A 17,345-nucleotide genomic window follows, 5' to 3' on the forward strand; every position below is an offset into this window, starting at 1 on the left:
GCTGACCGGGCAGGGTCCCCCTCGGGCGGACAACGCGGGTTCCACGGAAAGTCGGGCTGGGGCCCGAGGAGGACAAGGGAAGCGCCGGTGCTGTGCCGGGATGCCTGGGCGTCACCGCTCGGCGCCGGTGCCGGGCGGCAGCCGGCGGGGACACGCGGGACCGGGCACGGCTGCGAGCCGGCGGAGGAGCTCCTCGCAATGCCGGGCATGAGGCGGCCGGGGGCTGCCGCCAGCCAGCGCGGCCAGCCTGTCGGGGGCTCCGAGGGATAGCAGCACCTGCGGAGCCAGGAGAGGAACAGGAGTCACCCACCCGCACGGCTCCTTGTCCCCACAGCACCAGGAGTCCCCGTGCAGTACCTGCTGGATCCCGGGGTGCTCGCTGAGGACCCGCAGCGCCACGAGGGCTCCCTCCCGCACGCTCTCCCGGGGGTCCTGGCAGGCCACCTGCAGCAGGAAGTGGGGGGCCCTGCTCTGGATCAGCAGGTCGCCCAGCTCTGCCCCGCGCTGGCCCAGGTTGCTCAGGGCCAGGGCCGCATTGCAGCGCGTCTTCGCCTGCAGGTCGCTGAGCAGCCGGGCCAGCGCGGGCACGGCCCTGCGCAGGGTCCCGGCCGGGCAGGACGCGTGGCCGGCGGCATTGCCCACAGCAAAGCTGGCTGCCTTGCGCACGCTGCCCTCCGCGTCCGACAGGCACCCCAGCAGGCTCTCCAGCCAGCCGGGATGGCTCTGCAGCGCCGCGGGAAAGCCGTGTCGGAGCAGGTTGCCCAGCAGATTGCAGGTTTTGGCCCGTATCAGGTATTGCTGGTGGCCGAGCAGGTAGGTCAGTGGCTGGTCAGCCACATCCAAGCCCCTCAGGATCCTCTGGAGAAAGGGCAGATGCTCCGAACAGACCCGGGCCACGTGGGTCAAGAGAGACAGGAGGTCAGTTGTGAGTGTGAGGTTGTCTGAGAACAAGGCAGATCTGAAAAAGGCAATGACATGCTCCGAGGCGGCAGCTTCCCTCACCACTTGGTCTATGACCTGCATGTCAGACACAACGAGGTGGCACAAGAGGCTCATAGGGAGCTCTGTGAATGAGAGGGGCAGATGGCGAGAGCAGACCTAAGGAGAAAGGAAAGACAGCAGTGCTGAGTGCGCTGCACTTGTGTGAGCTGAGCCAAGCCAAGCAACAGCTGAAGGTGGCCAGCAGGTCAGTGCAGGCCAACCTGTTCTGAGGGCTACGTGGCACCCAAGTGACATCCCTGTGTGGGCAGAAACTGACACCATGGTATGAAGTGGTGCCACACATTGGGGGCTGCAACGTGGGGACGTGTCTCCACAGTATGGGGGAGAAGAAAAACACAGTGCCAAGAAGATACCTGCAGCAGCTGGGCAGGGATCTGGGTGTCTCTCATAGCCTCCAGGATCAGTGCTAAGGTGTCTCTATCCACATCCTGGGCAAAAGGGAAACAGAGGAGCTGGCAGGCCTGGATGACCACAGCTGGGACAACCTCAGGGTCCCCATCCTCTCCTGCTTGCCTGAATTTGTTAGAGAGAGAGAGAGGGTTTAATACAGAGGTAATCAGAAAAACGACAGGGCAAGAGGCAGAGGGCATTCCCCACACCGGCACTAAAGAGAGGCTCTGCAAGTGCCAGGTTAGGAACTTCTCTGCCCTTGGCTTGCTCATGTCCAAGCCCCATTCAGTAGGTGAGCCCTGCCCACTTCAGCCCTTGCCACAACTCACGTCTGCGCCAGGCATTCCAGGAAGCTGGGGGACAGCAGTCTCTTCAGGGTCACCATGAGAATACCACGGGACTGGGTGAGCTGAGGCAGGCACTGGTGCAACTCACGAGTGAAGATGCAGAGGGCCAGGCTGAGGAAGAGCAGGGTGCCTGCAGGGGGAACAGCAGGCAGAGATGCAAAGCTAGGGAAGGCTGAAAAGTCTCCTCTCTTCTGTCTGTACTGCCTCAAGACTGCTCCATGGTTACTTCTGTGCTTCCCTGCCCAAAACCAAAAAATCTCCACCCCAGTAGTCACATCTGCCAGGGTGAACGTTCCCTGCAGCACGGATACCCTTTTTGTTCCTCCACAGCCAGCTCAGCTGAGCTGCTGCCAACTGGGCACAGCATGGGCCAGCCAAGTCCTCTCTCCCTAGAGGACAACTTGCAATCCTCAGGAAAAGCCACCTGGGCCCTCTGGCCTCAGGGAACAGATGCGGACAGGGACAGACATGGGCAAGTCTGAGGACAGGATGTGGAGCAGGGTCCAGGGCAGATGTCCTGCTGTCCTGCAGCTCCTACCTTGAGGGGAGAGGAGGTTCCAGTCTGGCTCTGTCATGGGGTGGCCTGCCCCTGGGGGCTCTCCCTCCAGCGCTGCCCTGTCACTGCCCACTTGAAGCACCACAGCAACACAATGCCAGACCAGGCTCCACAGCTCTGAGGAGGCAAAGCCCTGCTCCATGGCCACATCCTCCTAGAGTTAGAGGCAGATATCATGGTCCCTCATGGCCCTCCATGTGGTTCTGGTCCATAGCTCTGCCAGCCCCTTGGTCCTGGGAAGGTCAGGGCTGGATGGCCACGGCCCAGGGGCCCTGCTGTATCTGCCAACAGTGTCAGTCCCAGGGCATCTCTGCCTTCTCTCTCCAGTGTGCCCATGGATCACCCCTCCCTGCCTACCACTCTCTCATCAACTCTTCAGGGACATTAGGTGACTTTCATGGGGTTGCACAGCTCAGCCAAAGCTCCACAGTTCCCTGGCTTGCCTCAACCTCATTACCAATCCACATTCAGGTCTTTTTGACACCCCACCTTTTGGCAGGGACCAGGCAAAGGAAGATGGGCAGACTGGTACCTGAGCAAGGAGTTTCAGCAGGAGGAAAAAGAGCCCATCATAGAGACCAGCACCCATTGGCAGGGGAAGCTGCAGCTGTAAGAGAGTGGGGGACAAGCTGGAGCTGAGTGCTGGATCTGAGGGCAGCAGCACCACACCTGCACCCTTCTGAGCCCATCTTTGCACACCTCCGCAGTGGGGTGTGCATGGCTCCCCAGCTTCTTTGTCCCCATCTCATACCTTAGCAGGTGTTGTCAGCGCATTTGTCACCACTGGTAGGACTTCTTCTCCCTTGAGCTCCAAGGCTACCCCATGCTGACTGAGCTGTGCTAGGAGGAATGCTGCAGCACCCTGTGGGACAGGGAGAGCTCAGCACCTTTGTGACTTTCCCATCTACTTGGTCAGTATTGACCCTTCATCCCTCGGCCTCATCCCACCCTGAGTGAGGAATGGTGAGACCCAAATGTGATGTAGGGCTCTGCAGGGCTCTCAGTGGTGGCTCTGGTATGGGGGGCAGCTTACCACAAGGCAGACAACAGGAGATTGCGTGATGAGATCCACAGCCAAGGTAACCACCTCCCCAAGCCTGAAATACAGGGACCAGGAGAAAAGCGCTATGTTCCCACAGCTTCACACAGTGCAGAGCAGCAGCATTCAAACACCCCCAGGGCTTGGAAGCAGCCATCTTCCAGGAGGAGCCCTGGTTCACAGCACCTCTTAGTCCACACTGGGTCCTCTCACTGCATCCCCAACACCCACCCACACTGCCCAGCACTCTGCTATGTGTCCGGATTGGAGGGATCAGTGGAAGCAGGATCCCAGCTCTGGGCAGAGTGAGAGACAGAGGCTATTCAGGGCAGGGCATGTTCCTCTCCCACCCATGAGTGAAAGTGGGTGCTTACCTGGGAGGGGAGGCCTGAAAGTGCAGAGTGAGCAGGGCTAGCAGGCACACAGAGGCCTCACAGGCTGCCTCCTGGGCCACCTCCACCAAGGGGACCTGCCAAGGGAGCAGGAGTCACAGTGGAACACCAAGGGCACAAGGGGAGGAGGGGATGTTTTTGGGCCCTGGAGGAGAACTGCACTCTCCTAAACTCTTCTCCCCACACTAGAGTGGTGCAAACTGTGCTCGGAGGAATGTGTCCTGCTTGCCCAGACTCCTACCCCACCACCCCACCAGGCTGTGGTCAGTCCTACCTCACCCTTCAAGAGCTGCATGAGGAAACCCCACAGCTGTTGGCTCCTTCCCAGGTGCTGACACAGGCTTGGGTGGCCATGGCAGCCAGCATAGAGGATCTGTGAGGCAGAGGGGAGAAATGCACACCAAACTCCTGGGGACAGGAAGACAGTGACCAGGCCCACTCCAGTCATGTCCCATGGCTACCATGGGCTCATTTATTCAACTGACATCAGGCAGATGGGATTCATTAAGGCCTGAGCCCACAGTTCCCCCTTCCCCATACTCCTAATTCCAGAGCCAAGGTGTCTCTGGGCACAGCCAGATAAAAGGATGGGGCCATTACCTTCAGTACGTTCAAGGAGCAGCTTGAGCGCTCCAGTCTTCCCAGCAGTTTCCCAAGCTTCTGGCTCTCTCCTTCCATAAGCTTTTGAGCTACCACCTGAGCGACCTGCAGAAATCAGCCTGTTTTGCACCCTGGGCACCTAAGCACCGCACAGACTTAAGGAGTTTAATGCTAGCAACTAATTAATGAAAGAAGGCATTTGCTTCCTATGTGTTGCTTGTGTTTACAAAGGGATCCCCACCTGCCATAACCCAGCATGGCTTTGATGCACAGTCCCAGAGCTAAGCAAGGTGAGATTCCTCCTCTGCTTCCCTCTTTGTTGACTCAGAGTTGAGGTAAAGAATCAAATATTAATCTGTAGTTGTTTTCCCTCTTATTGTCCATTCAATTTCAGATTTCCTACAGTTTATATCACTGTCATATAAGAATTCTTCATGTTTTCTCTGTATTGCCTAGTTCTTTACTTAGGATCTGAACTGTGAGATGGGCTAAGTTTAAGTCTCTCAATTGATTTAAGAATCTGTAGATTCCTAACGCTCAGCTGGGAGGACCAGCCTGCAAAAGCCAGCCCTGCAGCCATCTAAGGCACAGGATCCCAGCCCTCCACTCCACTGCTGAGAAAGAAATCCTCCTGGAAAGGGTTACTGCCCTGTGGGGACCACACCTCCTCACCCTGTACAGAGAGATGGTCTGACCTGCTGTTTGGCTTCCCGACAGCTGTTCCTCTCCAGGGGGATACTGCAGGCAGCAGCCAGTGCAGCCATGAAGAGGTCTGCCACACATGGGCTCTGGTCTGACTTGGCCTCCATCGCTGCACCTACGCAGGGGCAGAACTTGGGAGTCATGTGCTGAGGGTGTTGAGGGGCAGCAGGATGAGGTTGGAGGGCAAGAGAGGAAAAGCTTGTGACATGAGGAGGGTGAGATCTGAGATTAAGGGAGAGAAGAGCCCTGGTCAGTAGGGGTCTGGGCAGATAAGCTTCAGCCACCTTCTCTGGCCAACAGCACTGCAATGGCTGCCAGTGCTCTGATGGAGCCCAAGAGCAAGAGAGAGAGAAGGGAAACCCCAGGAAGAGGTGGTGAGCTGCTACCCTGCTACCTCGCAGAGCAGGCTGCTCTGAGATGGATCCCTGAAGGAGTCTGTTCAGCAGTGGCTGATGCTCCTCTCGCAGGATGGCATAGAAGGGTGCAGAGATGGAGGGGTCTGTCGCATCCAGGCTCTCACAGAGCTGGGTGAAGCACTGGGGAAGACACAGGGGTTGCCACCACTGCAGAATGAATGTGGGAGGAGAGAGAAGGACAGCACAGGAGGAGGCTGTGGCAGGACAGCAGAGATGGGAGAAGGACTCGTGCTGGAGCTTCAGGAACCTCCAACTGTCCTCTCCAGCCAGGTTACAGTATGGGACCCACATTTTGGCTGCATGCTGGCAAAGTGAGGGGTACACATGGAAGCATGTGTCCTTCTGCACCTCTCACAGCCTGGCAGAGCACACCCAATGCATTACCCAAGAGCAAGACCTCTTTTTGCTCTTGCTTCCTCTGGCTCTAAAACATGCAGCCTGAAAAAAAAGGCTAAAAGCAAGATGATACCAAACACAAGCCTGTATACATCTGCTGCCTGAGTCACATGTGAATCATACTCCAACACTGTGCCCACCCAGCACAATCTCCGCAGCAGAGCTTTCAGCAGCAGAGCAAGGGACACATCTGGTGAAGTGACACTGCCTGGCCACAAGGCCATTTGTGCCAGGGTGTGTACCAGGGACTGCACTTGCTGTTGGCTCAGCCAGTAAAGCTACCCCAGAATGGCAGAGCCAGAGAAGGTGCCCCCTCAGAGACCTCCTTTCTGTATGTAATCCCCCACAGTGGGTGAGACAGTGGGTGAGACAGCCTGCCCTGAGAAGAATGCATCAGACCCATAGCTAGGAGAAGGGTCCTCAGCCTGCATCCTCTCGACATTACAGAGACAGCCCCACACATTCTGTCCCTACAGAAAAGGGTGGGGAGGAGAGAGATGGGGGACCCTTACCAGAAGGCTTTGCTGGCAGAGTCTCATCTCACTGTCGACTGGCTGAGCCAGCAGCTCCGGCAGCAGGGCCAGGAAGCAGCCAGCACTCTCCTGGAAGGTCTGCAGGCTGGGGGAAACAGCAGGGGCAGATAAGAATGGAGAATCATGGCCCCTGGTTACAAGGACAGGATCTGGCCAGGCCCATGTGGCCCTGGCTAATGGGGCAGGCAGCACACACTCACACTGTGAGCTTCTGTTAGTGGGCAGCACAACTGGACTGTGTGTCCACTGACTGTGGATAGCACAGCTGCCTTCCCCTTAGTTAGTCCCACTGAAGGAAAGCGCTCCTCTGTGAGCACAGCGATCTGGCACGAGGTGCTTAGTCCATGATGCTTCCCCTCAGAGATGACTCTGGCTGCAGAGTATGAACACTACCCTCCTGCTTACTGCTGGGTCCCCAAAGTGGCCACAAGAAACTTCAGGGCACAGAAGGTTGTCCTTACCTGTCCTTTTGCCCACTCTCCTCCAGGCTGCGTTCACTGCTGAAATAAACTGTGGTCACCATGAGGAGGTCTGTCAGCACAGTGATACACCAGGGCTGCTGCAGGATCCAGAAAAAAACAGCAAATGGGGATTGTTTGCTGGCCATCCCCACACCACTGTGATAGGATTCTTCCCTGCCAGAACCTTTCCCTTCTCAAGGATGCCTGGAAGAGGCACTGGTCCTGTGAGCCAGCTCCAGCAGGATACCAGGGCCTCCTCAGCACCAGCACTCTGCAGGGCTGGAAGGAGCCTGAATTTCTCTGGGGCCCTATACCCACCTGCTTGGTGCAACCGCTCTCCAGGATCTGCTTGGCTAAACACAGCAGGGACAGAGGCACATTCAGTTCTTGGCAGAAGTGGTCCAGCAGCTCAGAGTCACACCGGGTAGCCAGGAGGTTCCCCACAACACGAAGCACGGGACGGAGATAGGAGGCGCCCTCCAGCATCCCTTCCAGCACCTGGACATGGAGAAGCCAGAAGAGCTCATAATTAGCAGCAGTTTTGGCCTCTCCATCAGCCATGGGGCAGCCCCTCAATCATTCATGCAGGGGACAGCAGAGTTGCAGATGGCGAGCTAAGTGCATAAGACAGCTCCAACTCCTGGAGAAGCAGATCTTTTTGCTTGCTGGACTAAGGACTCTCCAGATGTTCCGAACTCAATCCTGGGGAAGAGGGCAGCATCCATGTCACCAGTCACAGCTGTCTGGGCCAGCCATCACTTACCTGCTGAGCAGAGTCTGCCAGGCAGTCCTGGACACGGTGCTGAAAGGCTGGGTCCCTCAGGAGGCTCAGTGGTGTGCTCAGCTGCATGGCCGAGGGCTCAGTGGCCTCAATCAGGTGCTGCCACTCCTCATCGCTCTCCAGCTCCTAGCCATGGAGGAGAGAGGACTGGTGCCACAGACCCTGCCAATCCCAGGGTCTCTGTACCAGCCCCTGGAGACTAGGCCCTGGTGTCCCCACCTGAAGACACTGTCTTACCTCGCTCTCCAGGTCCACGGCCTCAATGCTGCGCCTGCCCCCGGGCTCTGCCCTGCCAGCATCAGGAGGTGCACCTGCTCCAGGAAACTCCCGCTCATAGTCTCGAGAGATGCTGTGCTGGCTGGCCAAGGAAACAACACAGTCAGTGAAAGACCCTTCTTCCCCTTTTTCCTCCTGCCCCAGCCTCAGCCCTCTCTCACCATGGGTCAGGAAGAGACTCCTCCAATTCCCACTCTGCCATGCTGCTCTTTCTTTGCAGGAGACCAGAGTTATTCTCATTGGAGGCAGCCAGCGGCTCCCCCTCCTCAGAGGCTGCCTTGCCTGGACCTGCTCTGGGTCTATGCCTGGGGTGTCCATTGCCAGAGTCCTTCATAGATGCATCACCTGCCTTCAGTTGCCCCTGATGATGGCAGAGAAGTTTGGTCAGGGCAGTTAATCAGACAGATGAGTCTCCTAGACCCTACCACCCTGTGCACCCCACATCCCACTTTGTGTGTCACTGACACCCCAGCCTGACCCATGTACTCATGTGTTTCCCCCAGGGCCCATTTCAGTGCTCCTCCTCTGCCCCGACTGTGGGACACATCCAGGAGAACCCCCCACTTTCCTCCACCTTTTTCTGTGCCTCTTCAACCATCTTCTGCTGGGCCTTTCTCAGGATCCTGGACTGGCTGCTCCTGGGGACCAGGGAATGGGCTTGCTGTTCCTTCAGGGCCTGCAGTTCTGGGGACAGCTTCGTGGTAAAGGGGTTTGAGATCCCACACTCTTCTGTGTCATCGATCACTGGGGAGATGAGAGGAGAACTTCATAAGCAGTTAGGAGTCAGCGCTTGGAGAAAGCTGAGAGGAGGGAGGCAAAGACCAGGATAGTAAAAATAGCAGGGAAGGGCGGTCCTCTGAGTCTCCAGGCAGTAGGAGGAAGAAACGGACCTGTGCAGCGCTGCAAAAAGCAGGTACTCACCAGTAACCCGTCCAGCAATGAATGGGTGAGAGAGCAGCTCTGGCCATGACAGACGCTGGTGGGGGTCCTTCATTAGTAGTCCCTGAAGGAAGCTCTACAGGACAGCACAGCAGCAGGATCACCGAGACATGTTCAGCATGCACCAGTGTGCACAGTGTACCCACCAGTCTCCCCCAGTGAGGGTACCCAGGAGGCCTGCCTTCCCTGCCTGGCTCTGGGAAAGGAGTAGCTCTAGTGCTTAGGGCAGACAGGAAGACATTTCCCTTCCCAGTCCAGTAAATCATTCCTTTGCTGTTGGCCCCAGTTTCCCAGCTTATGGACAGCAGTGATAAGGTTCCCCCTTCCAGGAGGCCCAGCTCTCATCCCTTGTCTATGTTCCAAAGTCCCTGTTAGGGGACATAAAAGCTAAGTGTGACTCACCAGGGCAGCAAGCAAGGCCAAAGCTGTATTAACAGAGCTCACCCTGCACAGGGGGCCTTCACCCTTACCTTGAACACCGGGCTCATGGCCGTGGGCCATTTGACAGGGTCCTTGACGATGAGGCTGACAAGCTGGAAGATGCTGTTGGTGTAGAAGGGAGGAGTGCCCACAAACAGCTCGTACAGGATGCAGCCCACAGACCAGAGATCTGCTGTGTGGTCATACGGCCGCTCCTCCACCAGCTCAGGGGACATATACAGTGGGGTGCCCTTGATGGAGGTCAGCACCATGGTATGGATGCTCATGGCACGGGCAAACCTGCTCAGAGCAAAGCACAGATGGCAAGTTCAGGCTGAAACATCCATTGCAGCTCCCATGGAGTTCCCTATGAGTTTATCAACACTTTTTCCCCCTGGAGGACAAAATCCCCCCTCTCTGCTTAACCTCTAAATATCCACAGAATCCGGCCCCCTTCTGCACCTCTTGGCTGCCTTAAGGCCAAGCGTCCCCCTCAAGCTGGCCCCCACCACTCACCCAAAGTCACAGAGCTTGACAACACCATCTTTGCCCAGAAGGATGTTCTGGGGTTTCATGTCTCGGTGCAGGATGCGGTGGGAGTGCAGGTAATAGAGAGCAGAGACCAGCTGAGCAGCGATGGTCTGGACCTGCCAGAGACACGGGAGCCTCACACTGTGTCCCACGGTGCCACCTGCTGGCACAACCATGTCCCTAACAGCCTGGCTCCCCCAGTACCCCTACTTCTGCTCTTGGCCTCTTGGGGCAGGGACCAACCCCAGCTGTGGGCCAGCAGTTCCTTGAAGTAGGCCAATGGCCAAGGCAGCAGTTTGGTGCTGTAGCCCTTGGAGAGGGAACAGGGAAACCAAGGTCCCTGCAGGACCCCACTGTCCCATGGTGCAACTTGGCTCCCTCTTCATCCCTTTCAGAAGCTCTGCCAGGTAAAGCTCCGGAGGCACCCTCACCCTCCTGACACGTCCTGGCTCACAGCAGAGACCCTCTGCCTGCAGGCAGACAAATCCTGTTCTCTTCAACCTGTAAACACTGCATGGCCACCACCATGACAGTCACCTGGTCCTCAGGCAAACTCCCATCGTCCTCCAGGATCTGGAAAAGCTCCCCCTCTGCATAGTCAGTCACCACCACCACCTGGAGGGAAGAGCAGCATGGTGAGATCAGGCCCTGGGGACCAGGACAGAGCAGAGTAGGAAGTCTGAGGGGGTGCTGGGTTGTCATTGTGCACAGTCCATCAGCTTGGGTTGGGACCTGGGATGGAAGAGAGCCCTCATGGCTGCACTGCAGCAAGGGCCTGACACTTAGCAGATGTCTTGTATCTTGTACAGCCAGCAGAAACAAGGGAAGAGGAAAAGACAGGACAAACCTAGAATGGTACTCCCAAACCCAGTGAGTAGAATCACTCCCTTGAGCTTGTTTTGAATCTGCTGCCCAATTACTTTATTTCATACCCTCATGCCCCATTACACAGTCTTCAGTCCTTTTACCCTATTACCTCCATGAGAGTATAAATCAGTGAAAAGCCAGTCTCTGAAAAGACTGATGAGATGACTGAAGAGTCATCCTCATCCTGTAATCTCAAACCATTCATCTTGCATTCCCCTAGTCATCTCCTTCTCCTCTGCATATAACCTAGTGCAGCCCACACAGCACATCCCAGAGGGCTCTGAAAAACACTAACCAGACCCTGGGACAGTTTCACCAGCAACTCCCGAGAAAAGATGTCCCTAGGACAGCAGGGACCAACCCTTGTTCCCCTGGCCCAGCCGAGCAAAAGCATTTGCCCAGAGTAGTCCCCTTCACCTCCTTATCCGTCTCGAAGCTGTCAAGCATCTGGATGATGTTGGGGTGATGGAGGCCTCTCATGATCTCAATTTCTCTTTGCAGGTTCTTCAGCTCCTTCTCAGACCGCCCCACCTTGGGGATGAACTTCAAGGCCACCACCTTTTCAAGTAGGAAAAGATGGGATTAGACCAGGCTTCTGGCCAAGCCCACCCTGGCAAAGGCTGCTTTTAACCATAATCGGACTCTGCACTTTCCAGCTGAGCACACTGAACAAGACATTTGTTGACTGGACCACTTGGAGCTGGGGCTCTCCTCAGGTCCTTGCACATAAGTATTGGTGTTCACACTACTTTTCACACTGGCATTTAAGGCAAAGATCGGTGAACACAGATAAAATCAGGACTTCCAGAAACATGGGACAGAACCTAGAGATGCTGGTGGACAGCAAGGCTAACAACAAGCCAGCAGTGTGCTCTGGCAGTGAGGGGCACTAGCAGCATCCTGGGCTAAAGAAGCTGCAGGGAGGTGATTATTGTCCTTTATTTGGAACCTTCTAGACCACGCTGGCAATATTGTGGCCAGGTTTTTGGCCCAGAAAGACATCAGGAGCTGGCCAGGTATGTCAGCAGAAACCCGAATCAGTGCTGAGTCCCAAAGGCCTAGCAGGGCCTTAGAACCAAAGAGGCACCAGAAATCAGCCCCCGGCACCACAGAGCAGACCCCCGGTCCTTTCCCCTCACCTGGGCGCTGTGTTTCCGGCGCCCCTTGTACACGCGCCCGAAGGAGCCTTCGCCGATCATTTCCAGGACGTGGTACCGATCCATCGCTCGGGCCGAGGCCGCTGAGCTGCCGAGGCAAAGCGGACGGTGAGGAGCAGCGCTTCGCCCTCTCTCCCCCCACCACCGGCTGCCATGGGGCACCGGCCGCAGCCGCGATGGAGCCGGGCAGTGCCAGCGCTGGGAAGGCAGCAGTGCACCCCTTGCGATCCCAGATCCCGAGGGATGGGGCTTTCCTACTCACCGCGGTGCTGCAGCAGGGGCCGGGTCCCCTGGGCGGGTATGGCCTCCCCACCCCCACGCCAGGCTCCGTCCCTGCCCACCGGCTCCAGGGCAGGACAAGCCCCGAGCCCCGGCCGATTACCCCGCAGCAAGCCCGGGGTTGGACGGGCCCCGCTGATGCCCCGCAGCAATCCCGCGGTGAGACGGGACGGGATGGCCCTCGCCCCGCTCCGCTCCTGCCCCACATCCGCCGCCGCCGCGCCGTCGCTTGGCAACACGCTCCCCACTTCCGCTTCCGCTTCCGGGGCGAGCGGGACGATGGCGGCGGCCGGGGAGGAGGCGGAGGCGGCGGACTGGTAACACCCCCCGCACCTTCCCCGGGCCCCCGCGGTCCCGCATCCCCCCGCCAGTGGGGCCATCTGACCCCTGCCCCGTCGGTCCCTGCAGGGCGCTGCTGCCGGAGCTGGAGGTGCTGGAGTCCATCTACCTGGAGGAGCTGCAGGTGGCGCGGGGCCGCGGCAGGTACGTCCCGCGTCCCACATTCCCGGCCCGGCCCGGCCCCGCGCCGCCCCGCTCACCCCAACCTGCCCCTCCTCCAGGTGGGAGCCCTGGGAGATCAGCATCACCCTGCACCCCGCCACGGCCGAGGACCAGGACTCCCAGTACGTCCGCTTCACCCTGGTGCTCTCCGTGCCCCCGCAAGTAGGCTGCCCACCCCCCTTGCCCCTGCTCCTCCCCGCCCAGGGCCTCTCCACCTTTCTTGTTGTGCTTTGGGCGTTTCTTTTTTTTTTCCTAGTATCCTAATGAAACTCCGGAGATCTCCGTCAGGAACCCGCGGGGCCTGTCAGATGAGCAGATTCAAAAGTGAGTGCCAGGAGGGCAGGGAGAGGGCAATCCTTTCCTCCAGAGATCCAGGAGGCAAAACTTATGGAAAACCCTTCACTAAATCACATGACTTCCCATGTCTGGTTAGCGGATGGATACAGGTCCCTAAATCTCTTTGTCCTAAATTTCATGGGAGCCACTGGTGCTGAATTTGACACCGAGGGGTCCACCCTGTAGTTGTTGCCCTGTGGTCCCCCTGAAATATAATCTGAATCCCTGGGGCCTTGGAAGCTGTTGGTCCTGCTCTGACAGAGGTGGGACTGACTCAAGCAGCCTGTTGTTGCCTTTGTGCTCCGGTCCTTGGCGCGGTGGAATGTGTTGCCAGAGGCTCCCACCACACCTGCTCAGGGACTGCCATCAGATAAACAAAGCCTGGGACTCACCAAAACCCAGCTCAAGCTGAGGCCGTCAGCAAACCTGCTCCTGCAAGTCCTGTCAGGACAAAGGCTTCCTGTGCACCAGCTTGTGAGGAGCCAGGACAGCACATGACTATGTGTGTGCACTTGTGCCCATCCTGTGCTCCAAGCAGAGCCTGAAGGCCAGTGCTCTGTTTGTTCCTCATGTCACCATGGCGGGATGGCAGGTATGTGGGACAGTGAAAAGGTGTAGCTAAATTTGTGTTAAGCATTTCTGCTGCTTTGCTGTAGGATTTCCCAGACCCTCAGAAGTGTTGCTGAAGCAAGGCTGGGGACAGAGGTGCTCTATGAACTCATTGAGGTGAGAGTTGGGGGAAATTGGGGGTTACCAGCCACAGACACTGGTCCCTCACTGCCCGAGGGGTCGGGAGAGCCCTGAGCACATGTGCAGGCCAGTGAGCAAAATGTTTGCTTTAATGCTTCCACAGAAGGGGAAGGAGATTCTCACTGACAACAACATTCCTCATGGACAGTGTGTGATCTGCCTTTATGGATTCCAGGTAGGCATGTGTCTCCTGGCCCTGCAAGCTGACTGGGAAGTGAGGCAAGAGAATGGGGAGCCTGGGGTTGGGATATCAGCCTGGGGCCAGGGTGCACCCCAGCAGGCCCCTGCCCCTGTTCTGCGGGTGATCCGCCTGCACGTGGGCCTTTGGAGGGCGATACACGCTACTCTCCCCATCGGCCTGAAATAATCATCTACAGAAACGGCACAGGGGCAGCAAGAGATGCCAGAGCATTCCAAAGAAGTGGGTAGGGTCTGAGGATAGTTGCTGGTGTATCTCAGCTTCCCTGTATAGGTCATACCTCACCTGGAGTTCAGCACACAGGTGATCAGGAGGGACTGGAACACATCCACGTGTGATGGATACTGAGGTCTGTGAGGGCCAGGGAGCTGATCTTGTCTGAGTTGCAAGGAAAGTCAATGCCTGCCTAGGAAGGAGAACACATCAGATGGGAAGATTGCTGCTTACACAGAAACACACACAGAGAAATCAGTCACAAAAACTTTGCATCTTGACATTAGGAGTGTTTCTAACACTTGAAACAAGGAGCAGCATCCCAGTAATTGCTGAAGAAGTGGAGATGAAGCTCAGCAGATGTTAGGTGGCTCTAGCCAGCACTAGTTTCCCACTGCCACCACTGACATGGAAGTGAAAACCTACCTCAGCTGGGGAGGCTACACAACCCTGTGCTAAGAAATCCTTCAAAGCTACCCTTCTTGACAGGAGAGAGAAGCCTTCACAAAGACCCAGTGCTACCACTACTTCCACTCCCACTGTCTGGCCCGCTATGCCCAGCACATGGAGGAGGAGATCCTCATGCAGCAGGAGGAGAGAGATCAACACCTTTCACCGTCTCCCAAACAGGTACCAGGCCCTGGGCCGCCTCCCCTCGCCCCCTGCACAGACCCTCATGATGTCGGTGTCACCCTCTTTGGGACATGGAATGAGGGCTAGTGTGACCCAGCAGCACAGTCAGTTTTGTATCTGTGCTGAGAATCAGAGCAGGGATTAGACCAAGTGATCTTCAAGGACCTACCCTGGCAGAAGAGGGGCAGGTTTATCGGGCAGCTGAGTCGCAGACAGGGTTTGCTGTCACCTTTTGCCTCCCTGCAGGAAGTCGGTGTGCAGTGCCCTGTCTGCCGGGAGACCCTGGTCTATGATCTCTCTGCTCTGAAGGCAGCACCGCCCCCACAGCACCCTCTGGTAAGAGATGGGGGCTCACCTGCCCAGCTGTGCCCCCTCACTGGGTAGCTTCAATTGTGACACAGTAACGGATGAATGAATGTGCCCTCTCAGGTCCTCCCAGATGTCCTATCCAAAGGGTAGCTCACAGAGAGCAGGTTCAGTTGTATAGCCCTGAGGTGAGCAGATGTGCTGGAGGAGAGGTGATTCTGCCATGGGGCATGTCCCTGCACTCACTGGGATATAATCAGGTCAGGAGAGTGACCCAATGGTAGCTGCTCTGCATCCTGTCCCACAGCAGGACATCCCAAGGCAGTCACTGCAGAAACAGTGGGTTTGCACTGGGATGTTCTGCCTCTGTCCAGGGATTTCCCGTGCATCTCTAGGCCTGGCGATGTGGCAAAGGGAAGCAGGTACCTGGCACTGTGCAATCAAAGGAGGGTTTAGGGAGGAGCTCCTAGCCCTGCTACTGCCTATCCCTGGCAAGTGTTGAGAGAGCCCTTACCCTGCCTTGCTTTCTGCCACTCAGGAGCCGTACAGGCCAGATGCCAAGATGCTGCAGCACCAGGAAGAACTGCGCCTAATTTTCAAGAGACAGCAAGAGAAAGGAGGTATCATCGACCCCGAAGCAGAGAGGAACCGCTATTTCATCAGCCTCCAGGCGGTATGGCACTGGGGGCAGAGAGCTGCCGAGGGCACCCTGGGCTGCAGGACCAAGCACTGTTGTCTGCTGTGGGACACCCCTGTCCTTTTCTTCACCAGTGGCCTCTTTCTTTCAGCCTCCAGCTGCTGCGGATCCAGGCCAAGCAGCTGCTGCCTCTGAGCTGCCGGTGAGTGCAAGCACTGCAGACGTGCCCCAGCCGCCCGGCCAAGCCTCGACTCCAGAGCCAGCTGGGGCATCGGAGGCCAGGGCAGAACCTGGGCGGCCTGAGAGGCCTGCTGTGCCCAGGGAGCAACCAAGCAAGAGGGAGAAGCACAGAGGGGAGAGGCCAGGCCCCAGAGGCCAGGGCAGGCAGCCATGCAGTGGCTTGCAAGAACCGGGAGAAGAAGCCTGTCATCCCCTCCATGGCTCCAGGGGGCCCAGGGGCTTCAGCCAGAGACCAGAGCGGAGACCTGCTGGAAGGCACAGTCAGGAGTTTCCAAAGCCTCACAGTAGAAGTAGGGCTGCTCCCTTGGCTGAAAGAAAGGATTTGTGCCCTGAAGATCCCTCACCAGTAATGGAGGCCGTGGACTTGAAAGAGGAGCACTGTGATGTGGACAGATGGAGTGCAGAGAAGGGGGCTGAGGCCCGGGGCAAGAAAAAGGAGAACCTGACATTCAACCACAGCGACCACAGAGCAGCTACCAGCTGGCAGGGTCACCACAGGCCCTGGGATTGTGGGAGGTGGGAAAGGTCCAGAGTTCAGGAGCGTGGTTCCTACCCCAGAGCACCAAGAGGGCGAGGGGTGTTCAGGCCCAGTGGACATCGAGAAGCCCATCTTGAGAAGGAGGGTGGCTCCTAGCAGGAATGATGAGGGGCTGGGCTGGGGGAAGGAAGGGCTATTTCTGGGGAGAACAGTGAAGGCTCTGGTAGAGCAGTAGCAAGCAGACACCATACATAGGCAGTGTCACCAGGGGATGACCATAGTGAAGCATCCTGGCATGAGCAGCTGGCTCTCACCAACACTGGAGAAGCAGAATCTTGACAGATCATACCAGCCTTGATCTCAGAAGACCTAGGGGACAGGTAGCCTTAAATGGGGACCTCCAGCCATCATGCCTATATGTGAGCTGCCAAGAAACGTGCACACCTACAGAACAGGTGGACTGAGCATGGTGCCATGGCAGAGCCAGAGTTGGGGCAAGATCTTCCCTGGAAGCCAGTGTCCCAGTGGAGCCATGGGGGTGCCAAGTGATGGGGCTGTGCCAGGGCAGCAGCCTGGAGCACAGCTCAGCTTACTCTGTCCTCCTTTCTTTCTCAGAGCACTTTCTGAAGTGTTGTCCCTGTCCCTTGGAGACAACATGGCTTCTCCTGCAACCCTGGCTGATGTTCAGCTGATGGGCTTGGCCAGGCATGTCCTTTGTATGCAGGACACTTCCCAGTCCTGGCCAGGAGATCCAAGTTAAGCTTAAGTCAACACGTTGGCTGCAGCTTCAGCTTGTCTCCCACTTCCCCAGGAAGCCTGTCTCTCAAAGCACTTTGCTTTGTGATGTGTATCTGTTGGAATCCCCCTCTAAGGCCAGGCTGTCTTGGCACTTCCAACAACCTGAAGACATGCCTCAATACTTTAGATACTGCTACACTCCTTTCATCTTCAAGCTGATCTTATTTCAA

The 17,345-nt window shown here is 57.2% G+C and overlaps 2 protein-coding genes across 9 annotated transcripts; one reads left to right on the forward strand and one right to left on the reverse strand.

Annotated features, from left to right (window-relative positions):
• Window positions 1–111: 111 nt before the first annotated feature.
• On the reverse strand, window positions 112–12,875 carry STK36 (serine/threonine kinase 36). Of its 8 annotated transcripts, none has more exons than XM_027678848.1 (27): window positions 12,068–12,287; window positions 11,788–11,893; window positions 11,066–11,206; window positions 10,319–10,396; window positions 9,767–9,897; window positions 9,301–9,550; window positions 8,813–8,906; window positions 8,466–8,635; window positions 8,053–8,252; window positions 7,853–7,973; window positions 7,598–7,741; window positions 7,153–7,332; window positions 6,835–6,932; window positions 6,353–6,458; window positions 5,423–5,564; window positions 5,022–5,143; window positions 4,327–4,431; window positions 4,001–4,099; window positions 3,709–3,803; window positions 3,329–3,392; window positions 3,047–3,157; window positions 2,828–2,902; window positions 2,278–2,449; window positions 1,722–1,869; window positions 1,356–1,515; window positions 358–1,098; window positions 112–276 (listed from the first exon to the last, which is right to left on the reverse strand). In XM_027678848.1, the coding sequence occupies exons 2-27, from the start codon at window positions 11,869–11,871 to the stop codon at window positions 112–114; spliced, it is 3,996 nt and encodes a 1,331-aa protein (XP_027534649.1). In that variant the 5' UTR covers window positions 11,872–11,893; window positions 12,068–12,287. The 8 variants fall into 8 exon arrangements, with proteins under 8 accessions (XP_027534649.1, XP_027534647.1, XP_027534642.1 ...); XM_027678846.1 differs by having other exon boundaries at window positions 5,423–5,591; XM_027678841.1 differs by lacking the exon at window positions 12,068–12,287 and adding an exon at window positions 12,801–12,875 and having other exon boundaries at window positions 5,022–5,591.
• RNF25 (ring finger protein 25) lies at window positions 12,348–16,630 on the forward strand. The gene is made up of 10 exons (XM_027678853.1): window positions 12,348–12,401; window positions 12,493–12,567; window positions 12,645–12,747; window positions 12,842–12,909; window positions 13,578–13,647; window positions 13,775–13,846; window positions 14,573–14,713; window positions 14,963–15,052; window positions 15,561–15,695; window positions 15,811–16,630. The coding sequence occupies exons 1-10, from the start codon at window positions 12,364–12,366 to the stop codon at window positions 16,531–16,533; spliced, it is 1,515 nt and encodes a 504-aa protein (XP_027534654.1). The 5' UTR covers window positions 12,348–12,363; the 3' UTR covers window positions 16,534–16,630.
• Window positions 16,631–17,345: the final 715 nt, after the last annotated feature.

This window comes from Neopelma chrysocephalum, unplaced genomic scaffold (genome assembly GCF_003984885.1).
Source record: "Neopelma chrysocephalum unplaced genomic scaffold, ASM398488v2 Primary Assembly neopelma1_44, whole genome shotgun sequence".
Classification (NCBI taxonomy): Eukaryota; Metazoa; Chordata; class Aves; order Passeriformes; family Pipridae; genus Neopelma; species Neopelma chrysocephalum.

Excerpts from the sequence above, each read along its gene's own strand:
- STK36 (XM_027678841.1), bottom strand. The coding sequence starts at position 11,871 with ATGGATCGGTACCACGTCCTGGAAATGATCGGCGAAGGCTCCTTCGGG. Across the intron at positions 3,393-3,708 it reads TTTCAGGCCTCCCCTCCCAG|GCTTGGGGAGGTGGTTACCT; the intron begins GTAAGCACCCAC and ends CCTGTATTTCAG. Across the intron at positions 2,450-2,827 it reads TGCTGAAACTCCTTGCTCAG|GAGGATGTGGCCATGGAGCA; the intron begins GTACCAGTCTGC and ends CTCTAACTCTAG.
- RNF25 (XM_027678853.1), top strand. The coding sequence starts at position 12,364 with ATGGCGGCGGCCGGGGAGGAGGCGGAGGCGGCGGACTG. Across the intron at positions 12,402-12,492 it reads GAGGCGGAGGCGGCGGACTG|GGCGCTGCTGCCGGAGCTGG; the intron begins GTAACACCCCCC and ends CGGTCCCTGCAG. Across the intron at positions 15,696-15,810 it reads ATTTCATCAGCCTCCAGGCG|CCTCCAGCTGCTGCGGATCC; the intron begins GTATGGCACTGG and ends TCTTTCTTTCAG.